The following is a 17,634-nucleotide window of genomic DNA, read 5'->3' on the forward strand; positions in this document are numbered from 1 at the left end:
GGACAATAGCGTCTCCTCGCTCTGCCCTCAATATCATTGACAATTAACGGCTTCTCCCGTTGCTGCAGACTTCATAAAAACCCGGTGTGTGGACACCCGCAACGCCCTCACTGCCCTGCTCATTCTCCCTCACGACCAATCACTTGGAACGGAGGCACAAAAACAGGACACTGCCACCCTAAAATCACGAAGCAAACTTCTTCTCTTACCTCTCTGATCCAAACAAGAAAACAGGCAAATCTCAACTTCCAGGGGGCAGATCACCTCCGGCTCCAGCTTTGACAGGTGGAGCCACAGAGAGGGAAAGCAACTTGCTAAGGTCACACAGCAAGTTCGTGGGAGTCAGAATCCCGATGGTCTTCACCAAAGACTGTACAACCCTCAGGCTAAATGCTGTGCATTTAGGGACAGCCCCCTGCGGGTACACACAGAGGACCTGGGCACAGTGGAGGCTATGCTCCAGGAGCCTCTCCCCTGAGGGGGTGTCAGGAGCCAAGGAAGTCAGAACTGACTGCTCACCTCAAGGCCCTGAACTTCAGTTGCGGTGATGCCCCCCAATTCTGGGGAAAACGCATAGTGTACCATCCAGAGCTCCCTTTCTTTGTTCCACACAACCACCCATTTCACAAACAGAGAAGCCAAGGCTCTGAGAGGCTAAGTTGCTTTTTCAGGGTGATAGAGCCAAGACTGGGACTCATGTCTGCCACCAAAGCTCAGACCCTCTAGATGAGCCCTCCATTGGGCCTCCCTCAGGCTCCAGGGGCTCAGCCCCTATCAGACCTAACAGCCCCTGACCTCTACTAATCTGGAATGTTCCTACTCCACCCTCTCTATACCACATCTACCAGTTGAAGCCTATTCTCCTACCACCTCCTCCAGGATGTCTTCTCGGCATAGCCCAGTCCAGGCCTTTATTACCACCCCTCAGATCAAGTCTACTCCGACTATCCCTGTGCAGCAGGATGGCATTTCACGGAGTGGCCCCAGGCCAGTCCTTACCTGGGAAGGCAATTCATTTTCACCACAAGCGCCAATCCTGATCAGTTGGTAGTTAACTATCTGTACCCCTGGGTCACACCCATAATCCATTAGTGACAGCACAGGAAAGGCATGACGACTGGTGCCAGAAGAGGACACTTCTGAGCCACAAGGAGCTCCTGGAGGGCACAGGCTGCTTCTGACCTTTCATTCTGCCCCTGGTGGCCGCTGCCATTTGTGGGGCACCTCCCCTGCACCAGACCCCATGACTAAATACAGGCCAGAACCTGGATCTGCCCCACCCCAGGGTTTGCACTCTTAACCTCCACTCTGTGCCTCTCTGGATCTGGGCATCCGTCCTGGCCTTGGTTTCCCCTTCTGTAAGGTGAGGGTGCTGGTCTGTGGCTCCCCCAAGCTGCACCCCCCCTCACCAGATCTGCCTTGTGTGATTTACATTGTGCTGTCTCCCAAGGGCAGATTGAGACAAAGGGACATTTAATCAGATGTTAATACAAGTAAGAGGCGAAGGTTTAAGTGAGGACAAAAGGGAGCAGCTAATTAGTTACATTGTTCTGACAAGGCCTTCCTTTGCTTCTCCCAGATCGTAGCTGTGTTGAGGAGGAAAGAAAAAAATGACAGGAAAAGAGGCAACGTGGCCACTTCACTTCCCGTCTCCCCACATCTTTTGAGATAAATCCAGACAGGTCAGAGCTGGAAGGATCCGACCTCCCCTGCCCTGTGCCCACCGCATCACACTTGGGGAAATGAGGCCTGGAGGTGACAAGTCAGAGGTCATTAGTCAAGGCAGGGTAAGCTTGAGTGAGGACCCCCATTTCTTGTCTCCTGGACCAGCACCCTGTTCTAACAGCTGAAATCTGGCCATCAGCTCCCTGGATTTTAGAATCTTAGTAAAAACGTCCTAGAGGACAAAGCTCCATGACTCTACCCTGGCCTGGTTTCCTTTGGTTGTATTGTCTTTAAAAAAAATTTTTTTTTGGTTGTGTTATCTTTTTATTTTATTTATTATTTATTTTTTAAAAAGATTTTATTTATTTATTCATGAGAGACAGAGAGAGAGAGAGAGAGAGAGAGAGGCAGAGACACAGGCAGAGGGAGAAGCAGCCTCCATGCAGGGAGCCTGACGTGGGACTCGATCCCGGGTCTCCAGGATCATGCCCTGGGCTGCAGGCTGCACTAAACCGCTGCACCGCCAGGGCTGCCCTGTGTTATCTTTTTAAATTGACCCTAAGCAAAGCAATTTTGAATATCCGTCAAGAAAGGGGACCCTCAAAAAAAATTTAAAAATTAAAAAATTAAAAAAAAAAAGACAGGGGACCCTCAACCTCATCACCAGTACTTAAAAAAAATCAGGTGCTCAATCTGGGGGCTCAGACTGCTGAAAGATTGCCCACTCCCTCTTAAAGTGCCCTGAGGACGTAGCATTGCTTTATCACAGGCTAGCAGGAGGTCCACTCATATGGGGAAACTGAGTCCCGGAGGGGAGGGTATGGTCCGATGACGCGGTGACGGAAAGTCACAGGGCTCTGGTTAATAAGAGAAGACTCAGGTGCCTGCTTGGTTGGGACCTACCTCTCTCCACTCCGGGCACAGCCCAAGGCGGCTGGCTGCAGGCCTGACCGTCTAGCCAAGGTGGCAGCTGCTCCGCACAGAGGCAGAGCCCCACCCGACCCGGCGGCTCACACCACCAGCACAGCCCACAGCGCCCGCCCCTGGCAGGATTCCTGCCCTGCCGGGCTGGCCGCCTCCTCCGAGCAGCCTTAATGACTGTGAAATCGGCCCTGCATGGTGTGCCTCCAAACCTGGCCAACCCGCCCGCCCTGGGGCACAGGAGAGCCCGACCTCCAGTCCGGTCCCGACCGCCCCTTTCCTCCCCTCCCCTCCCCTCCAACACCCCCCTCGCTCTCAGGACAGTGCTTCTCATAAGGCCCTTGAGAGTCAGTGGCAAAGGGCCCACAATCCCCACCCCATGGGGGAGAAACAGTCTGATGGGTGCAGGAACTTGCACAAAGTCATCCACATAGCGTGGGAGTAGCAACACCTGAATGGAATGGGAATCTGAGGGGCCTCTGGGGTCTCTGGGAGCTGAGACACGCCTCCAAGGGCAGTGAGCAGACTCACCTCGGGACTTCATCCCGATGAAACGGTTCTCCACAATGTCAATGCGGCCCACACCATGCTTGCCCCTGTGGGGAGAATGGGCCCCTTAAAACCACATGCTGCCACAAGGATTCGAGGCAGACGCCACCACCTGGCTGGGCTCTGGGCTGCAGGGTGCCAGAGCCACATGCAGGGGGTCAGGCCCCATTCCAGGATCCAAGACACAAAGGACATTGGAGCCAGATCCCTACTCCAACTGCCCACTGTACAGGTGGGGAACCTGAGACCCCGAGAGCGAAAGGATTGCCTGTGTCGCACAGTGAGTTTGCAACTTCTGTTGCCTCTGTCCTGGGGCCTTGAACGGCAGCAGCCCTACCCAATGCTCATCTTTCCTATGCAGGGCCCAGGAGCTCTAGTCAGGCTGTCCCCAGGGGCCAGTATATGCTTCCCACCACCTCCAGGAGGTTGTTAACCTTCCAAGGCTGACGGCCACCAGAGGCTCCCATGCCTGCGGGCTGCACCAGGGCTGCCTGTCCTCCTCAGCCCCTAAGCCTCAAGCCATGACCATCAGCCCCAGGGGCCTACACCAGCGCTTCCCAGGGGTGGCTTCCCAGGAGGCCGGGCCAGGCTGTGGGCACTCACGCGACTTCATTCAGGTACATGAAGAGCTCCAGGGACGTGCGGTGGGTGGTGCCGTCCTTGACGTTGGTCACCTTCACGGGGACCCCTAGGGGAGGAGAGGGCGGTGGGCCTGCAGGCTGGAGCCGGGCTGGGCGCAGGAGCCGGTGCCTGCCACCCCGCCCTCTCCCTCCGCCCGCAACGCCTTAAATGGATCTGACAGATATGGACTCCAAATGACTCCTTGAAAAGCCCTGTGCAGGTTGGGGCCTGCTGGAGGGAGAGAAGGGGCGAGAACGCCCCCCAGAATGAAAGGGAAAATGCAATAAAAACGCGCCCCCCACCCTTCCCATTCTCTCTGTCCCTTTTGCATTTAGGGGCTGTGAAATTGGAACCAGCCCTGAACTAATTGAATTTCACGCTCCACCATTGTCTTACACCGGGGCACCTTCTGTCCCACCAGCTACCCAGGCCGCCTGGCCGAGGTGGGGCCGAGCTCGCGCTCGTGCGCGCACACATGCACACGCACACACCCCCACAGCCCCCTGCCACGTCTGTCAGGTGGACCCCAGTGTCCCCCCCCCGCACCCCAGAGCCACGCAGCCGCCGGCTGGGTGACGCGGTGCCCACTTGGGCAGGCGAGGTGTTAGAGGTGTCCTCGTGGATTCCGAGAAGTCGGGTCTGGGGTGGCAGGAGGGCAGGAGGGAGGCGGCCGCTGGTCCCGGAGGGGAGGGCAGGGCCGAGTCAAGGGGGGTGGCAGGGAGGGGGGGGCAGTGGGTGGGTTCAGGGTTGACTTTGAATAGCAAGGGGCACTTCCTCGAGCGGTGTGAAATGAGCAATAAATGTATTAGGGGGCTAACAAGAGAGCTGTAACAGTGACAAAGGAAAGCTGTTCAAAGTTGGCGGATAATCCCCCACCCATCTGCCCAGCTCATTACCATGTAGCCAGCGACCGGGTGCCAATCAGGTCTCAATAGAGGCTTTCGAGTCTTTATTAGCCAGGCGCCGCTTGGAGGGGCTTCCCTCAAGGCGCTGTCACCTCGCCATTCTTCACCCCCATTTCCAGGGGTTTTATAACTTGGTTGTAAATTGCTATTAAATGTAAGTCTGCCCAATAATGAACCTTAAGCCCCTCTCGCCACTGCCCGCCTCTCCCCTCTCGCTTTCTCTCCCTCCCGGTCCTATTATGGCCTTGGATGGGGCCTGCCCCAGAGAGGAGCTGACATTGTCAGTGCTGCTGCCGGAGAAAGCCTCTTAGCCTTTAAAATAGTTAATAATTAGATTAAAACTTCAAATAAATTAACTAGAGGGTGAATGGGAGTAGTCGGGGACGGCTCCTCCTGTCTATTTTTTTTTTCCAGACGGTCCCCGAATCATTAAAATGGATCACGTTTCTTGTCCGGCTCAGCCCTTGGGGCTGCCCTATTTCTGGAGGAGAGGCTGCCAGAGCCTTGTGTCCGACACCCCCACTGCCTCCTGCCCGTCTCCCACCTTCACCCAGGCTCCCCGGGGAGATCTGCTGGAGGTGCTGCCTGGGGCCGTCCCGCTGCCTTCCCCAAGATGATGCTGGAAGGTGCTCTGCATCCCTGGGCCATGCCTGGGTCAGACGGAGTGGGCACTTGGGGGTCCGGCTACCCTCAGGGGCCTCAGCCCATGGTCCTTTGGTCCCCAAGTGGTGTGAAATTCAAGGGTTTGAATGGATGGGGGGAGCAGTGAAGATGCCCACTGGCTTGGCCAGGCTCTTGGGAAAGGCCAGGAATAGGTGTGTTATTCAAGTTCTAAACAGACTCTGTTTCCCTCCACTTCACTCCGCACACCATACTTGGCACCTGTGAGCATTATTTCCATGGCCTGTTTTATAGGCAAGTGAGCCTGAGGCCCAGAGCGGTGAAGTTGGTTGTCAAGGTCACACCAGCATGAGTGAGGGCAGGGATCTGAGGTGCCCTGAGAGGGGCCGATTCCCTCTCCCTCTGCTCTTGTTCCAGCCTGGGCAGCTGCCTTGTGGATGGACTGTCCAGCCTCCTTGTCCAGGCTTGGGATACCCTCTCTCTCCCTCTTGGATCCTCTAGCTCCTGCCTAGCACCACCTCCTCCTGGAAGCCTCCCTGATTTCTGCAGCTGTCAGGACAGGTCCTCTCCTTGGGTACTCTGAGCCCTCACTCTGAGCCTGGCCCTACCCCTCTCATTACCAGGCTCATCCTACATTCCCTTCTGTTCTCCATGGCAAGAGACTGGGCACTCAGGCCAGGCCAGCCAACATGTCTTGTTGATAGCAGTGAAGATAAGGAGATCAGGACACCTACCCATGGCCAGTGGGAGCACTAGCAGTTTTGAGCTTGGGGTAGAGAAGTGGGGTACAGCATTGAGTGTAGAACTAGCTGAGGCTTTAGCTGTGGGGCCAGGGGGCCCCTGAGGCCAGGTCTCTAAGATCCACGTGAGCATCTCCTTGGTACCAGGACCCTATAAGGGGCACATCCCTGACAGACCACATTCTATACCAGGCAGCAGGTGCTCTTATCCCCAGTCTACAGAAGAGGACACTGAGGATCAAGAAAACTGTGTGACTGTCCAAAGTCTCAAAGCAGCTGACAAAATGAGTACTTAGGGACTGGAACGCTCTCACTTCAGAACCAGTGCCCATGAGCCCAGGTGATGGGCAGCTGAGGGTACTTTCCTTTCATGTCTGGAGGCCTCCATGGACCACACCTTCCTGGGAAGGGGCAGTTGGGAGTCCCTGAAGCCCTTGCCTGAACTCTGACTCCCAGGAATACAAGAGGGATGCAGTGGGCTCCTGCCCAGGCTCCCAGGCAGAGGGGAAAGGAGCCAGAGCCCCAAGAGCCCACCCCCTTGAACCCCGACAGGTGGGCACCTACCTTTCTTGAACTCAATCTCAAGGATGTCAGGGCTGTTGGGGGCTTTGGCGGGGTCCTGGGTCTTTGTGTAGAGGCCCGGAGGTGCTTGGTTCTGACAAAAGACAGAAAGAGGCTGGAGGATGGGGTGTCCAGAGCCAAGCCAGGCCCCGCCAGTCCCCGCACACCCCGCACCCCACCTCCTGCAGAGATTGGTACCCCTTCCCCAGAACCAGGGCGTTGCAGCACCTGCCGCCGACTGGCATAGACCCATGGGCCTCCCAGCCCCCAGCCCGGAGCTGGCCCCGCTTGCCGGGGGCCTGGGAAACAAAGGGCTCCAGGAATCAGACAATTTTTCCCCTCAACTTGATCTCATCTTTTTCTTCGACGCCCCCACAGCTGGAGGTAGAATAGCAGCAGAGGAACAAGTCAGGCAAGAAAAGTGTGAGTTTGGAGGAGCGAGGCGGCGGCGGGCTTCCCGGGAGCGGGCGCTTGCTCTCGCAGGCGCCTGGAATTGGGGTTTATTCTGCACTGACCGCAAAGCTAATGACTACGCGTGACCCCAGCAGGTGCTCTGGCGAGCCGAGCCGTCCCCCGGGTCCTTGAGGTTAATACTCACAGGGAGAAAAGAGAAGAGCAAAGCAAAAACCCATTTGAAAACACATCAACCTTTATGTATATTTTTCCTTGGGTGGGTTGGAAAATGGGCCTCTCGTCTTGATGCAGCGGGTAGAGGGGCTGCCGGCTACATGGGGCTCTCAAAATTCTCTCCTGGCTCCTGAAGCCCAAGGGCCCCCCACAAGCTGTGCTCGGACCCTGGACACCAAGGTGACGGGGGTCCTCTTGGCCTCACTGTTCCGGTCTCCCCTGTGGGCACCCCTGGACCCTAGCTATTTCCACCTGGACACCTTAAATCTTTGTTTTCAATACCCATCGGACATTTATGTGTCACTTTCTGCCCGCGGCTTCTTTTGGGTTCTCAGCAGCCCCATTTGGTAAGAAGGTCAATTGCTGTCACCCTAGAAACAGAGGCTGAGGAGGAGAGACCCCCCTTCCCTCACTGAGTTCCGTGTGGGGCTGGACCCGGCACAGGGCAGGGAACTCTGAGGCCGGCCACAAATATATGCTGGATTTTAGAGGGGTGGAAAATACTCAAAGCTGGGAAGTCAAGATCCCCTGCTGTGGGGCCTTGGCCAAGGTGCTTTACTTCCTTGGGCCTGTTTTCCTCACCTGCAAAATGGGGAAAGGATAGCTGCCCTTGACTGCCTTACACCTTAAGGATATAGATGGTTTTCATAGCTTTTACTGGACATGAACATCACCCGAGAAGATGCCAGGGAAAACCAGGTGCAAGTTGTTACCTGCTCTGCAGGTGGGAAGGACAGCTGGTGGTGACTGCATCTCGGAAGACCCCCTCCAGAAGGGGTGGTCAGCAGCAATGCCTCGGATGCCTCACCTGTGGTCACTTTGCTTGTGGGCTCTGTGTCTGGGTGACCAGCCATCCTGCTTCCTGCACCCCTAGGAACCCCTCAGTCCTGGGCAAGGGGGATGGTTGGTCCTTCTACTTCTGAGCTCAGACAGGGGCCTGTGGTGGACTGGGCACCTCCGGGGTGCCATGTGACGTGGGATCAGCTGTATCCCTTCATCTGTTTTCCATTTGTGGGGTGGGAATAAGGATCCAGAACTGGCCTCAAAGAGGGAGAGGGTCCTTAGGGACCCTAAGCCTGAAGCCTCTGCGGAATCAGATGGAAAACCAAGACCAAAGAAGTGGTTCGACCAAACCATATTGCCTGTCCCCACCAGAGTGGGAGCCCCACTGTGTGGGGACTCTGGAATCCCTGTCTAGTGCTCTTTCTATCACCCCCTGTTGTTTCCCAGCTGCTTTAGAAACCTCAGGGCTGAGAAACAGTGCAAGGGACTTGGTCAGAGACAACCAGCATCATTAACCATGGGGACAGGCTTCAGGCGGGTGCAGAGAAGTGCCCGGCTCCCCAGGCCCCACTGCGTCCTGCCAACCACTGCATCCTTGGGCACAGACAGGCCCGATGACCAGCCATCCTTGGCCAGAAGGCAAAGTGAACCAGGGCTTGGGCCTCTAGGTGTCCAACGTGACTCCACAGCCTCTTTCCTGCCTGCCCGGGGCCCCTGCCGGGCCCCCAGCCCAGGATGAACTCAAAGCAGGGTGCCAGGACCCAGAGTCCACACCCCCACCCACGGCTCCTTCCTCCTACCTCCACCTGCACAGCCTGAACTTCTCCTGCCACCCTTCTCCGCAGACCAGCAGGATGGGAGACCTGCGCTCTACAGTGCAAGTTGGAGGCAGCTGGTGTGGTTTCCGACACCCTGACAGCACCGATTAAATAAAATAACTAAATAGAAATAAAGTGACATTTGCTTTGCATTCTGGGGTGGCTGGGCGCCTGCCTTCTTTTTACTCTCCCTCCTAAAAGCCCAGTTCAAATGACAAATAGTTTGTTCCTGAGTATCAATACCATCTATTTATCCATCCCGGCAGGAGGGCTCACTTCCAATGTCATCTGCTGGGGGGGGGGGGGGGGGGGGGGGGTTGCTGGGGGGAGGGAAGAGAGGGAAGAAAAAAAGAGAGAGAGAAGCTGGGGGGGGGGGGTGGAGAGGACGAAAGAAAGCATGAAACAGGGCCGAGAAGGAGAAATTGGAAGCAAATGGCCCATGAACTAAACCATGATGTAGAGGCATGATCGATGCTGCAAATGGTTTATTCATCCATCAGATATGGCGGGCCGGCACTGAATGAACTCTTTCTCTGTGTGCCGTATGAAGTTAAAGCAAGTAAATTTCTATCTTTCTTCGCATTAGCTGCCTCATTGCCCTTCAATCAGCCATCACGGAGGCAGAAAATGGCTCCACCATCTGCCTTCAGACCCTCCCTTCGGCAGGTCTCGGAGCTTTTTTTGGAGAGGGGGAGGGGGCCCCTGTTCCCTTAAGCCCTGTCTCCCCATCTCCTCCCAAGGGGGCCAGGGCTGCGGGGGCGCAGCGGCTCTCAGCTGCTGGAGGATGGCACTGGGCCCCTGGGCACTGCCTCCTTATCCCTGGGATCCAGGGGACAGTGTAGGGGGGACACCCCAGGAGGCAAGGGAGGGTCCTGGGGTTTAATCTGGGCGAGCCCCCTCACAAAGCAGGGCAGGCCCAGAGAGCCGGACCCCGGGTTCCTCAGCTTCACCCCACACTTCGTCTCTCTCGCGTACCCAGCCCAGCCTCCCCAGCCTGAGGAGAGGGGTCCTGGGAGGATCTTGGCCCCTTCCTCCCCAAACAATCTTAGCTTGCCTGAGGAGGGAAGGAGGCACCCCTGGCTTCAAGATTGAGGTATAAGGATAGGCCAAGAGCTTTCTATGCTGCAGAAGGGAGGTGCTGCGGTTTCTCCCTGTGTGCACAAAGAATCGAAGGCTCAGAGAGGTTGGGTCACTTGCCCAAGACTGTACTGCAAATTGTGGCAGAGTCAGTATTTGGATCCCTGTTTCTTGTCTCTGGGATGGATGCATCAACCTTCCCACCTGATCAGGGGCCAAAATCCTTAAAAAGACACCCTTTAGCACTTACTCCCCCATCCACTGGCCTCATGAAATGGAAGGTCAGAGGGGAAGGACCTGCCCAGGTCACAGACCCATCTGTACCCCCAGCACTGCCCCAGGGGCTAGTTTCCCTCTAGCCATGGCTCTGCCCCTTGTTCTGAGATGAGAGCACCACAGGATGTTTGGAGAGGGGTAGAAGGGATAGCCTGCCTGTGCACAGCTCTGCCTTTGCTGGGCTTAGCCTCCCCCCACCCCCCTTGGCGCTGACTGACTGGCTAATTAGGGGTGGCTGGCCTGAGTGTCATGGGGTCAGCAGAGCATGAACTGGAAAAACCTGTGGCCAGCAGGCAGCAGCCCTGTGGGGCCATCAGCCCCCAGGGGGCAAGGGTGCGGGCTCTCTTGAGTGACATGGTTGGGCAGAGTGGAGTGCGGGTGGGGGCGGGCCATGGGGGAACCACAGAGGCAGGAGGGCCTGCTCGGAGAGGTGGGGCGCCCTGGGGGTGAGTCACTTCTCTGGGCCTCGGTTTCTCGGTTTCCTCGCCCATAAAATGAAGATGCATACAGCGAGGAGCCAAGGAAAGTAAGCCAAGAAAATGCTAAACCCAGGCCTGGCCCCAGAACCGGTCGCTGGTCCTGGGAGGCCTGGTCCCCTCTGGGAGCCATCCCAGGAACCCCGGTAGAGCTCTAGCTCTCCCACCCTCACCAATACCACCAGGTCATCCTCCCCTCCAGCTGGCCTTCTTGGATTCCCCCAGGCCCAGCTGCCCAAGCGACCCCCTCACAGCACACTTCTTCCCTAACGTCAGACAAGCAGCCCACCCCACCCTCAAACCCCCGCCCCAGTGTGGGGCTGAGCCAGGGAACAGAGACACATTCCCTCAGGGACAAAGAGATTTTTCTCTTCCCAGGATAGATTTCATCCTGCCACCCTCCACCCCATCTCCCACGGTGGCAGGGGGACATACAAAGGGAAACCCCCCCAGGGATAGAAATCCTAAACTTCAAACAGGGCCGAGGCCCAGGCTGGCCAGTCTAGGAGGCTGGGGACAGGGGATCAGGGCGGCCTGCCTTGGGCAGGTGTGGAGCACAAACCCAGACAAATGGGTCCTGAGGCTCTAATCTGTGCCACCCCCACTCCCCACACCGACCCCATTGCAGCAGCAGCAGCAGCAGCAGCAGCAGCAGCAGTAGCAGCAGCAGCGGCCTGAGAGCTGGTGGGCACAGGCCGGGCCCTCCCACAAGTGTCTCATCTGCCTAATTGCTTCTTTATTGTCTTACAATCACACACTCTCTCCATGCTGCCCTGAAATATTTCCTTACCCTATTCATCCCAGCAGCAATTAGAAAAAGAGTGCTGGGGGTGGGGGGTGTCTCAAAACCGAGCAGCAGCATGGAGCAGGCATGCGGAGGGGGCCCCAGTGGGGAGGATCTGGATGCAGGCAGGGCTCGGCCCCAGGCCCACACCCGGCCCCCGTGAAATTTCAAATTAGGCTACAATCACATCAGACAGCATCGGCACGGAGCAGCTACCACCAAAGACGGCAGCCGGTTCACAGGAAACTGGGGAGGCCGGGGGTGGGGGTGGTGGTGGGGTGGTGGTGGTGGTGGTGGAGGTGGGGGTATTACCTTGGGGTTCTCCAGGATTCCAGCCTCGTAGCTATGAGGGAAAAGGGAAGGGAAGACAGGAAATCAGGTGGGGAGGCGGGGAGGCGGGCAGGGAGGACCCCCCCCCCCCAACAAATCTGCTCTGCCCTTCTTTCTCTGCCAAAGCAACTGCTGCCAACCCTGTCTGGAACATTCTGGGCTGACCGCAGTTGGCTGTGGGAGCTGCAGGTTGCAAGAAAGAGCTGGGACATTTCCCTCAGTCTTCTGGGGCATAGCCCCGGGCTTTGCATCTGCGGGGTGGGGGGGTGGGGGGGGCGGGGCGGGGCACGACTTCACTCACTGCTGTTCTCTCTGCTTTAAACACACTTCCCCCTGCACCTCGGCCAGTCAGTTCCTTCTCATTCTTGAAGTTTTCACCTCAAATGCCACTTCCTAGAGGAGCCCACCCCAACACCCCAGCTGAGGCCAGATGCCTATTATCTAGCCCCATGAGCCTGGGAGTGAGTCCCAAGAGTACTGGGTGGGGGGGGGGCGGGGACCACCACTGAGGCTACATCTGCCCTGTGAAGGCAGGTGCTCCCTGATGTGGGGCAGGGCAGCGCACAGGTGGGATGTCTGGCTTACCTGATATGCATGAGGTTCTCATCCATGCTCCATGGATTCTTGGGGGTGACTGGAATGGGGATTCCGTGTTGCTGTGGGTAAGACGGGACAAGGGGCAGGCGTGAGGCAGCTTGCAGTTGGCCTGAGGGTTTTCTTTCAGGGCTGCACACATCCCCAAACTCTGGTCTTCATGCAGGCAAGACCCAGCGCCACCCTCTGGTGTCCATCTCCTCCCCAATCACCATCCCCTGCCCCCCACGTGTCCCCCATCGCCAACCCGGCCCCAGTGCCTGGGGAACGAGTGAGGGCCTCGTTACTGGACATGCCCATGCAGAAACAAGACCGTGTGTCTGAGATGTCATGGAGAGGATGCTGAACTTGGAGGTTCCTTCCAGAAGAGTCTCTGAGTCTATATATTTCACAGGCCCTGAAGCACTAGAGTGTGCCAGGCAGTGTGCCAGAGGTTTCCCACTTGCTGACCCCTGCTGGGCGCAGGAAGGGTCTGAACTTCCACCGTAGATCTCAACCAAGGCATCTGCGCCCACACAGCACTTAATGTCACCCCAAGGAAGTGGCTTCTAGCTCATGGCACTTGTTTACGGTACCTGCCTGGCACTTCCTGGGAGCCACCCCTCTCCCCTTGCCTGGCACAGTCACCACAGACATCCACTTTGTGACCCTGAAAAGAACATCCCAGGTCCATCTCAACCCTCTCCATCCTCCCCCTTGGTTGTTTTGCTTCCCAGATGGTTTGATCCATTGTTCAAGGAGAAAACTCATCCCAACCAAGACCGTGGGTCTGAAGACCCATCTCAGCCTTTTGGATTAAGGATGAGGCTGATCCCTTTGCCACTCCACGCTGCCTTGGCTGACACCTGGTGGGAATCCAACACACTCAATACATTCTGCTTTCCCCTCTCCTTGCCCATGGAGCACAGAGGCAGCTAAGTGGCCCAGCCAGGCCCCTGTAAGGCAGTGAGACCTGAAGCTTTGCTTCCCCAGCCCCTCTTAGCACCTTCTGCACCGCTCCTCCCCCCCCGCCACACTGTGGTCCTAGAACCTGGCCAGCCCTGGCTGGTCCCTGTAGCCCCCTCCTGAATCATCCCATCTCTCCTGATGGGGCCCCCCTAGTCTGTGCTCATTCCCACTATGGTAGGATTCCAGCCTCCTCCAGGAACCCACTTTGTTCCTTTATCACCACCCTAAAGTTTCAAAATAAATGGAGCTAAAACCTTCCAGGTGTTTCTTTCAAGCTTTGCCAGGGGAATTGCTTTAAAAGACATGGTCCATATCTATTCTAGGATTTGTGTACTCTTCAATTTAAATCACAATGGGCAAATAGGAGCATCTCATTTAGAGGCTGCTCATCCCGCTTCTCAAAGTTGCTGAGCATCCAAGGCACATGCCAGCCCCCCCTCCCTCCATCCAGGTAGAATAGGCCAGGGGTGAGAGGACCAGGGACCCCTGCACAAAAGCTGGAATTGCAGGCTGGGGGCCGAGAAAGTCAGCAGATGGGTTCCCTGCAGCCTTTGTCTTGGGAAGGGGTTTGGAAACACGTTTGCCTTCTTCCCCACTGGGCCTCCGTGGTTGTGGTGGGAGCAAGAAAATGAAAAAAGGGAGGGAAAGTGGGCAGGACAGGATAGGCAACCCCTCCTCAGCAGGCAGAGACACACACATATGCCAAAAACGGCAGTCCCTTGACCAAAGAGATTTCTGTTTCCCCTCCCCTCTCTAGCCTTAGGTGTCCACCGCTCCCCCCAACCCCCTGCCCACCCACCCAAGGAACTCTCGCTGCACTTGAGGACAAAAACCAAAACCATCGGGCAGCCTGGGTGGCTCAGTGGTTTGGCGCCGCCTCCAGCCCAGGGTGTGATCCTAGAGACCCAGGATCGAGTCCCACGTCAGGCTCCCGCATGGAGCCTGCTTTTCCCTCTGCCTGTGTCTCTGCCTCTCTCTCTCTCTCCACTCTGTGTTTCTCATAAAGAAATAAATAAAATCTTCAAAAAACAAAAACAAAAACAAAACCATTTTCCACGACAGCACAGAGGTGACTGGCCTGCTTTCCAGCCCCTACCTAGTACGCTGGCTTTTTAAAAGAAATTAATTATGGTGACGATGCTAACGACAGGATGATGACCGGGGTGGGGGTGGGGGGCGGTGCAGAAAGTGGAGTGAATGTGTGTTTGTGGGTCTCCTGCCGCACCTTTTGGCCTTGGCAACTTATCGGTCTTGAAAGCAGGGATTTTCAAAGCGCCATTGATTTTTGTCTCAGCTGAATCAGCTGCCTGGCTCTGCATTTTGGACAAAGCCCGTTTGCTGCTCAGTTATTCTGGTCATTTCCTGGGTGCAGAAACGCGGCCTCCCTCCTAGAATGTGCTCAGATTCCCCAGAGCTCAAGGCAGATGCCAGCCTCCCAGGGAGGCTCCAGGGCCCGGGGGCGGGGTGGGGGGGGCCCAGACTCGGCTCTCCTCGACATGCTTTCCTGTTCAAAGGTTATTGAGGACAGAAGCTTTGTGAAGGGGCTTCTCCCCAAAATCCGGGAAGGAGTGACAACACTCCTGAAAATCATCTTCACTGGGAAAACCAGGAGCTGCTTTTGTGTGGGGCTTAACGGAAATGCAGGGCAAGGCACGGGTCACCCTGGCCCTCTCTTGAACTGGGACTGCCGTTGTGAGAATGGAGACGGGGCGGGGGTTCCAATTCATTATTCTTAAAGATGAAACGTGCTCCATATTCTATATCAAGGAGACGAAGGGGGGTGGGAAGCCTCGTCAACCTCGGTTCTCTTAATAGCTCTGCTATTTGACAATTTGTTTGGCAACATATGGGCTTGCTCTTGTAAACTCCCCTCTTAATAATAAAACAACAGATGGTACAGGAGATCTTTCCTCCAAGCCCTCCAGGTCTTAATGGGATGCTGGCGGCAGGGGCAGGGCTGTGTCCCTGCCGAGTCCCCTACCACGCAGCACCTTGACTGCAGCAAGAGCTCACAGCCAGCCCCGGTGACTGCTATTTAAAACCCGAGCAATTTTCTGGTGTGTGCACCGAGTTGCTTTTCCCCCGTCTGATTGATTGAGGCTGTTTGTCAAGGGCTGCCATCGAGTCGCTAAAAAGAAAGGTACCCCGGGGAGCGGCTAAGGATCTTGATGCAAAACTTCTAATATGTTTTATTGCAACTTGTACTTCAAAAGGGCTGGCTCGACAAAAGCCTTTGTCTGCCACTGCCCCTCGGAGTGCCTACCTGCTCCTGGCAAAGCACCGGGACAATGAGCAGCCAGGTAACTGGGGGCCAGAGAACCTCTCACTCACACCTCCCACGGAGGTGGCAGGAGAACGGGAGGCAGAGGGTGCCTGTCACCATCGGACTTGGCAGACTGAGGACTCTCCATGGAGACTCCTGGCCCAGGCAGTGACCACACCTCTGTGGGGCTGGCCCTGGGGACAGCGGCCACAGGGGTCAGCTGGGGCAGAGACTCGGTGCCCCCAGGATGGGGATCAGCCCCGGCCTTATGCTGCTGGTCTAGGAGGCCCCCCTGAGAAGGATATGCCCCCCGGGAGGGGGCAGTAGGCAAGGGCTGGGGGCTTGAGGGGAGACTCAGCCATACCTTTGCATATTCCATCAGATCATTGCGGCCCTGGAACCGGTTGTAGAACTCGGGCATCCTCCAGGGAGCGATGACCTGGGCACAGGGCAAGGAGTCAGACGTGGGAGAGCCCGGATGTTGGCTCAGAGCCGGCCTCTCTATTACGGGGCCCGGGACCCCCAATGCTCACCTGGAGTCTCCTGCTGCCTCCTCCCCAAAGAGGACATAGTCCACGTGGGGTTGGCAGAGGTGCCCCATCAGGCAGGGGAAGGACAGGACCTGCTACACTGGGGGTGGCTTTGTAGAGGCCCGGGACTCCACGGCAGAATGGCTTTGTGTCCCCCAGTGGGGTCCCTGCCCTTCTGGGCTTCCGTCTGTCTGAGATTTGAGGGTTTGAACTAGATGGGCCTCACATTTCTCACTAGTGTCCCTGGGCAGAGGACTAGTACGCCTGACCCCACCCCTTGGTGACTCAGGCAGGGTTCACACTGCTGCGGAAGCCCAGCCAGGCCCTCTCCGGGACAGTGGCCCGCAGACAACATACAGCGATCCCATCCTGTTTCTCTTGCTTTCCCTCCTTCTGCTCACCAGAGCTGCTCTGGGTGCCAGCCTGGAGGTGTAAGGGCAGGTCCCCAAGAAGAGCCCCCACCCAGCGCTGGAGCCAGCCAGGCCCCTACCTCTGATGGTAAACTTTTCTGGGGTCTCGGCCTTAGAATGAACAGCCCCTGGGGCAAGCCTGGCCATGGGAGCACCCTCTGGCCTCATCTTAGCTCCCAGAGACCAGCTTTGGCCCCTACCCGCAGTCCCTTGGCTTGGCCTCTGCAGACAGAGATTCAGAAACCAGACACCAGGCTCCCCCCAGCTGCTGTGGGACCCCAGAGAGTGGGGGTCAGGAGAAAGCCCCCATGGCCACAGGCCTGCAGCGAGCTAGCAAGCAGCCACCTCAAGGACTTCTTAGCTGCCCAGTGTTTGGGGTCAGAAAAGATCATTAGAGCTCATTACCTCCAGGCCACTCCCACCCAGCAAGCAGCTGCTGGCTGGTTAAAGGGACAGAGAAAGGTGTTCCACTTAAAAAAAGAAAGAAAAAAGGAACCCCTTAGGGCCCTCTCAGAGCTTAGGAAGAGGCACATCTTCTGCAGCCTTAGCCTGAAGTGACCTCTAAGGGGTCCAGACCTAGGCCTGTGATGGCCAGTTTGGTACCTGGAAGCCACGTATGGCCACTGAGACCTGAAATGTGGCCGGTCCCCACTCAGATGTGCCCCCAATGCAAAGCATACAGGGATCTTGAAGACTTAGTACAAAAGATGGAGAACATGTCATGAATAGTGTTTTTGCATGGATGACAGGCTGAATGGTATCATTTGGGTACACGGGGTTCAGTGAAATATATTATTAAAATGATGTCACCTGTTGCTTTTCATCTTGTTTTTTGTTTGTGTTAACATGGTCACTAGAAAAATTTAAATTCCACATGGGGCTCACATTGGTAGCGCAGTACAGCTCCGTATGCCTGGAGCCTGGTAGACACGGGAGGAAGGAAGGAAGGAAGGAAGGACAGATGGACACAAGCCCAGGTCCCAGGTCAGGTTGGAGGAGGCAGGGGTAGCAGTGGGCAGCTGGACAGTCCTGCCATGCACTCTCAGGCCTGTTGATTGATTCAGGCCTGGAGGTTGATTCCCCCAGACTCTGGTGATTCCCACTCCAGGAAAGGGATCCAGGATGCTAGAGGCCA

At 56.5% G+C, this 17,634-nt stretch overlaps 1 protein-coding gene across 2 annotated transcripts in view; it reads right to left on the reverse strand.

Annotated features, from left to right (window-relative positions):
* ASS1 (argininosuccinate synthase 1) overlaps nucleotides 1-17,634 on the reverse strand; it is a 52,690-nt gene that overhangs the window by 16,363 nt on the left and 18,693 nt on the right. For both annotated transcript variants that reach the window (XM_038549030.1, XM_038549031.1), the window contains 6 exons: nucleotides 15,924-15,998; nucleotides 12,340-12,410; nucleotides 11,737-11,767; nucleotides 6,587-6,677; nucleotides 3,739-3,823; nucleotides 3,118-3,182 (listed from right to left, as the gene is read on the reverse strand). In XM_038549030.1, the coding sequence (XP_038404958.1) occupies nucleotides 3,118-3,182; nucleotides 3,739-3,823; nucleotides 6,587-6,677; nucleotides 11,737-11,767; nucleotides 12,340-12,410; nucleotides 15,924-15,998 (418 nt within the window). The remainder of the gene's footprint in view (nucleotides 1-3,117; nucleotides 3,183-3,738; nucleotides 3,824-6,586; nucleotides 6,678-11,736; nucleotides 11,768-12,339; nucleotides 12,411-15,923; nucleotides 15,999-17,634) is intronic.

Source organism: Canis lupus, chromosome 9 (assembly GCF_011100685.1).
Source record: "Canis lupus familiaris isolate Mischka breed German Shepherd chromosome 9, alternate assembly UU_Cfam_GSD_1.0, whole genome shotgun sequence".
Classification (NCBI taxonomy): domain Eukaryota; kingdom Metazoa; phylum Chordata; class Mammalia; order Carnivora; family Canidae; genus Canis; species Canis lupus.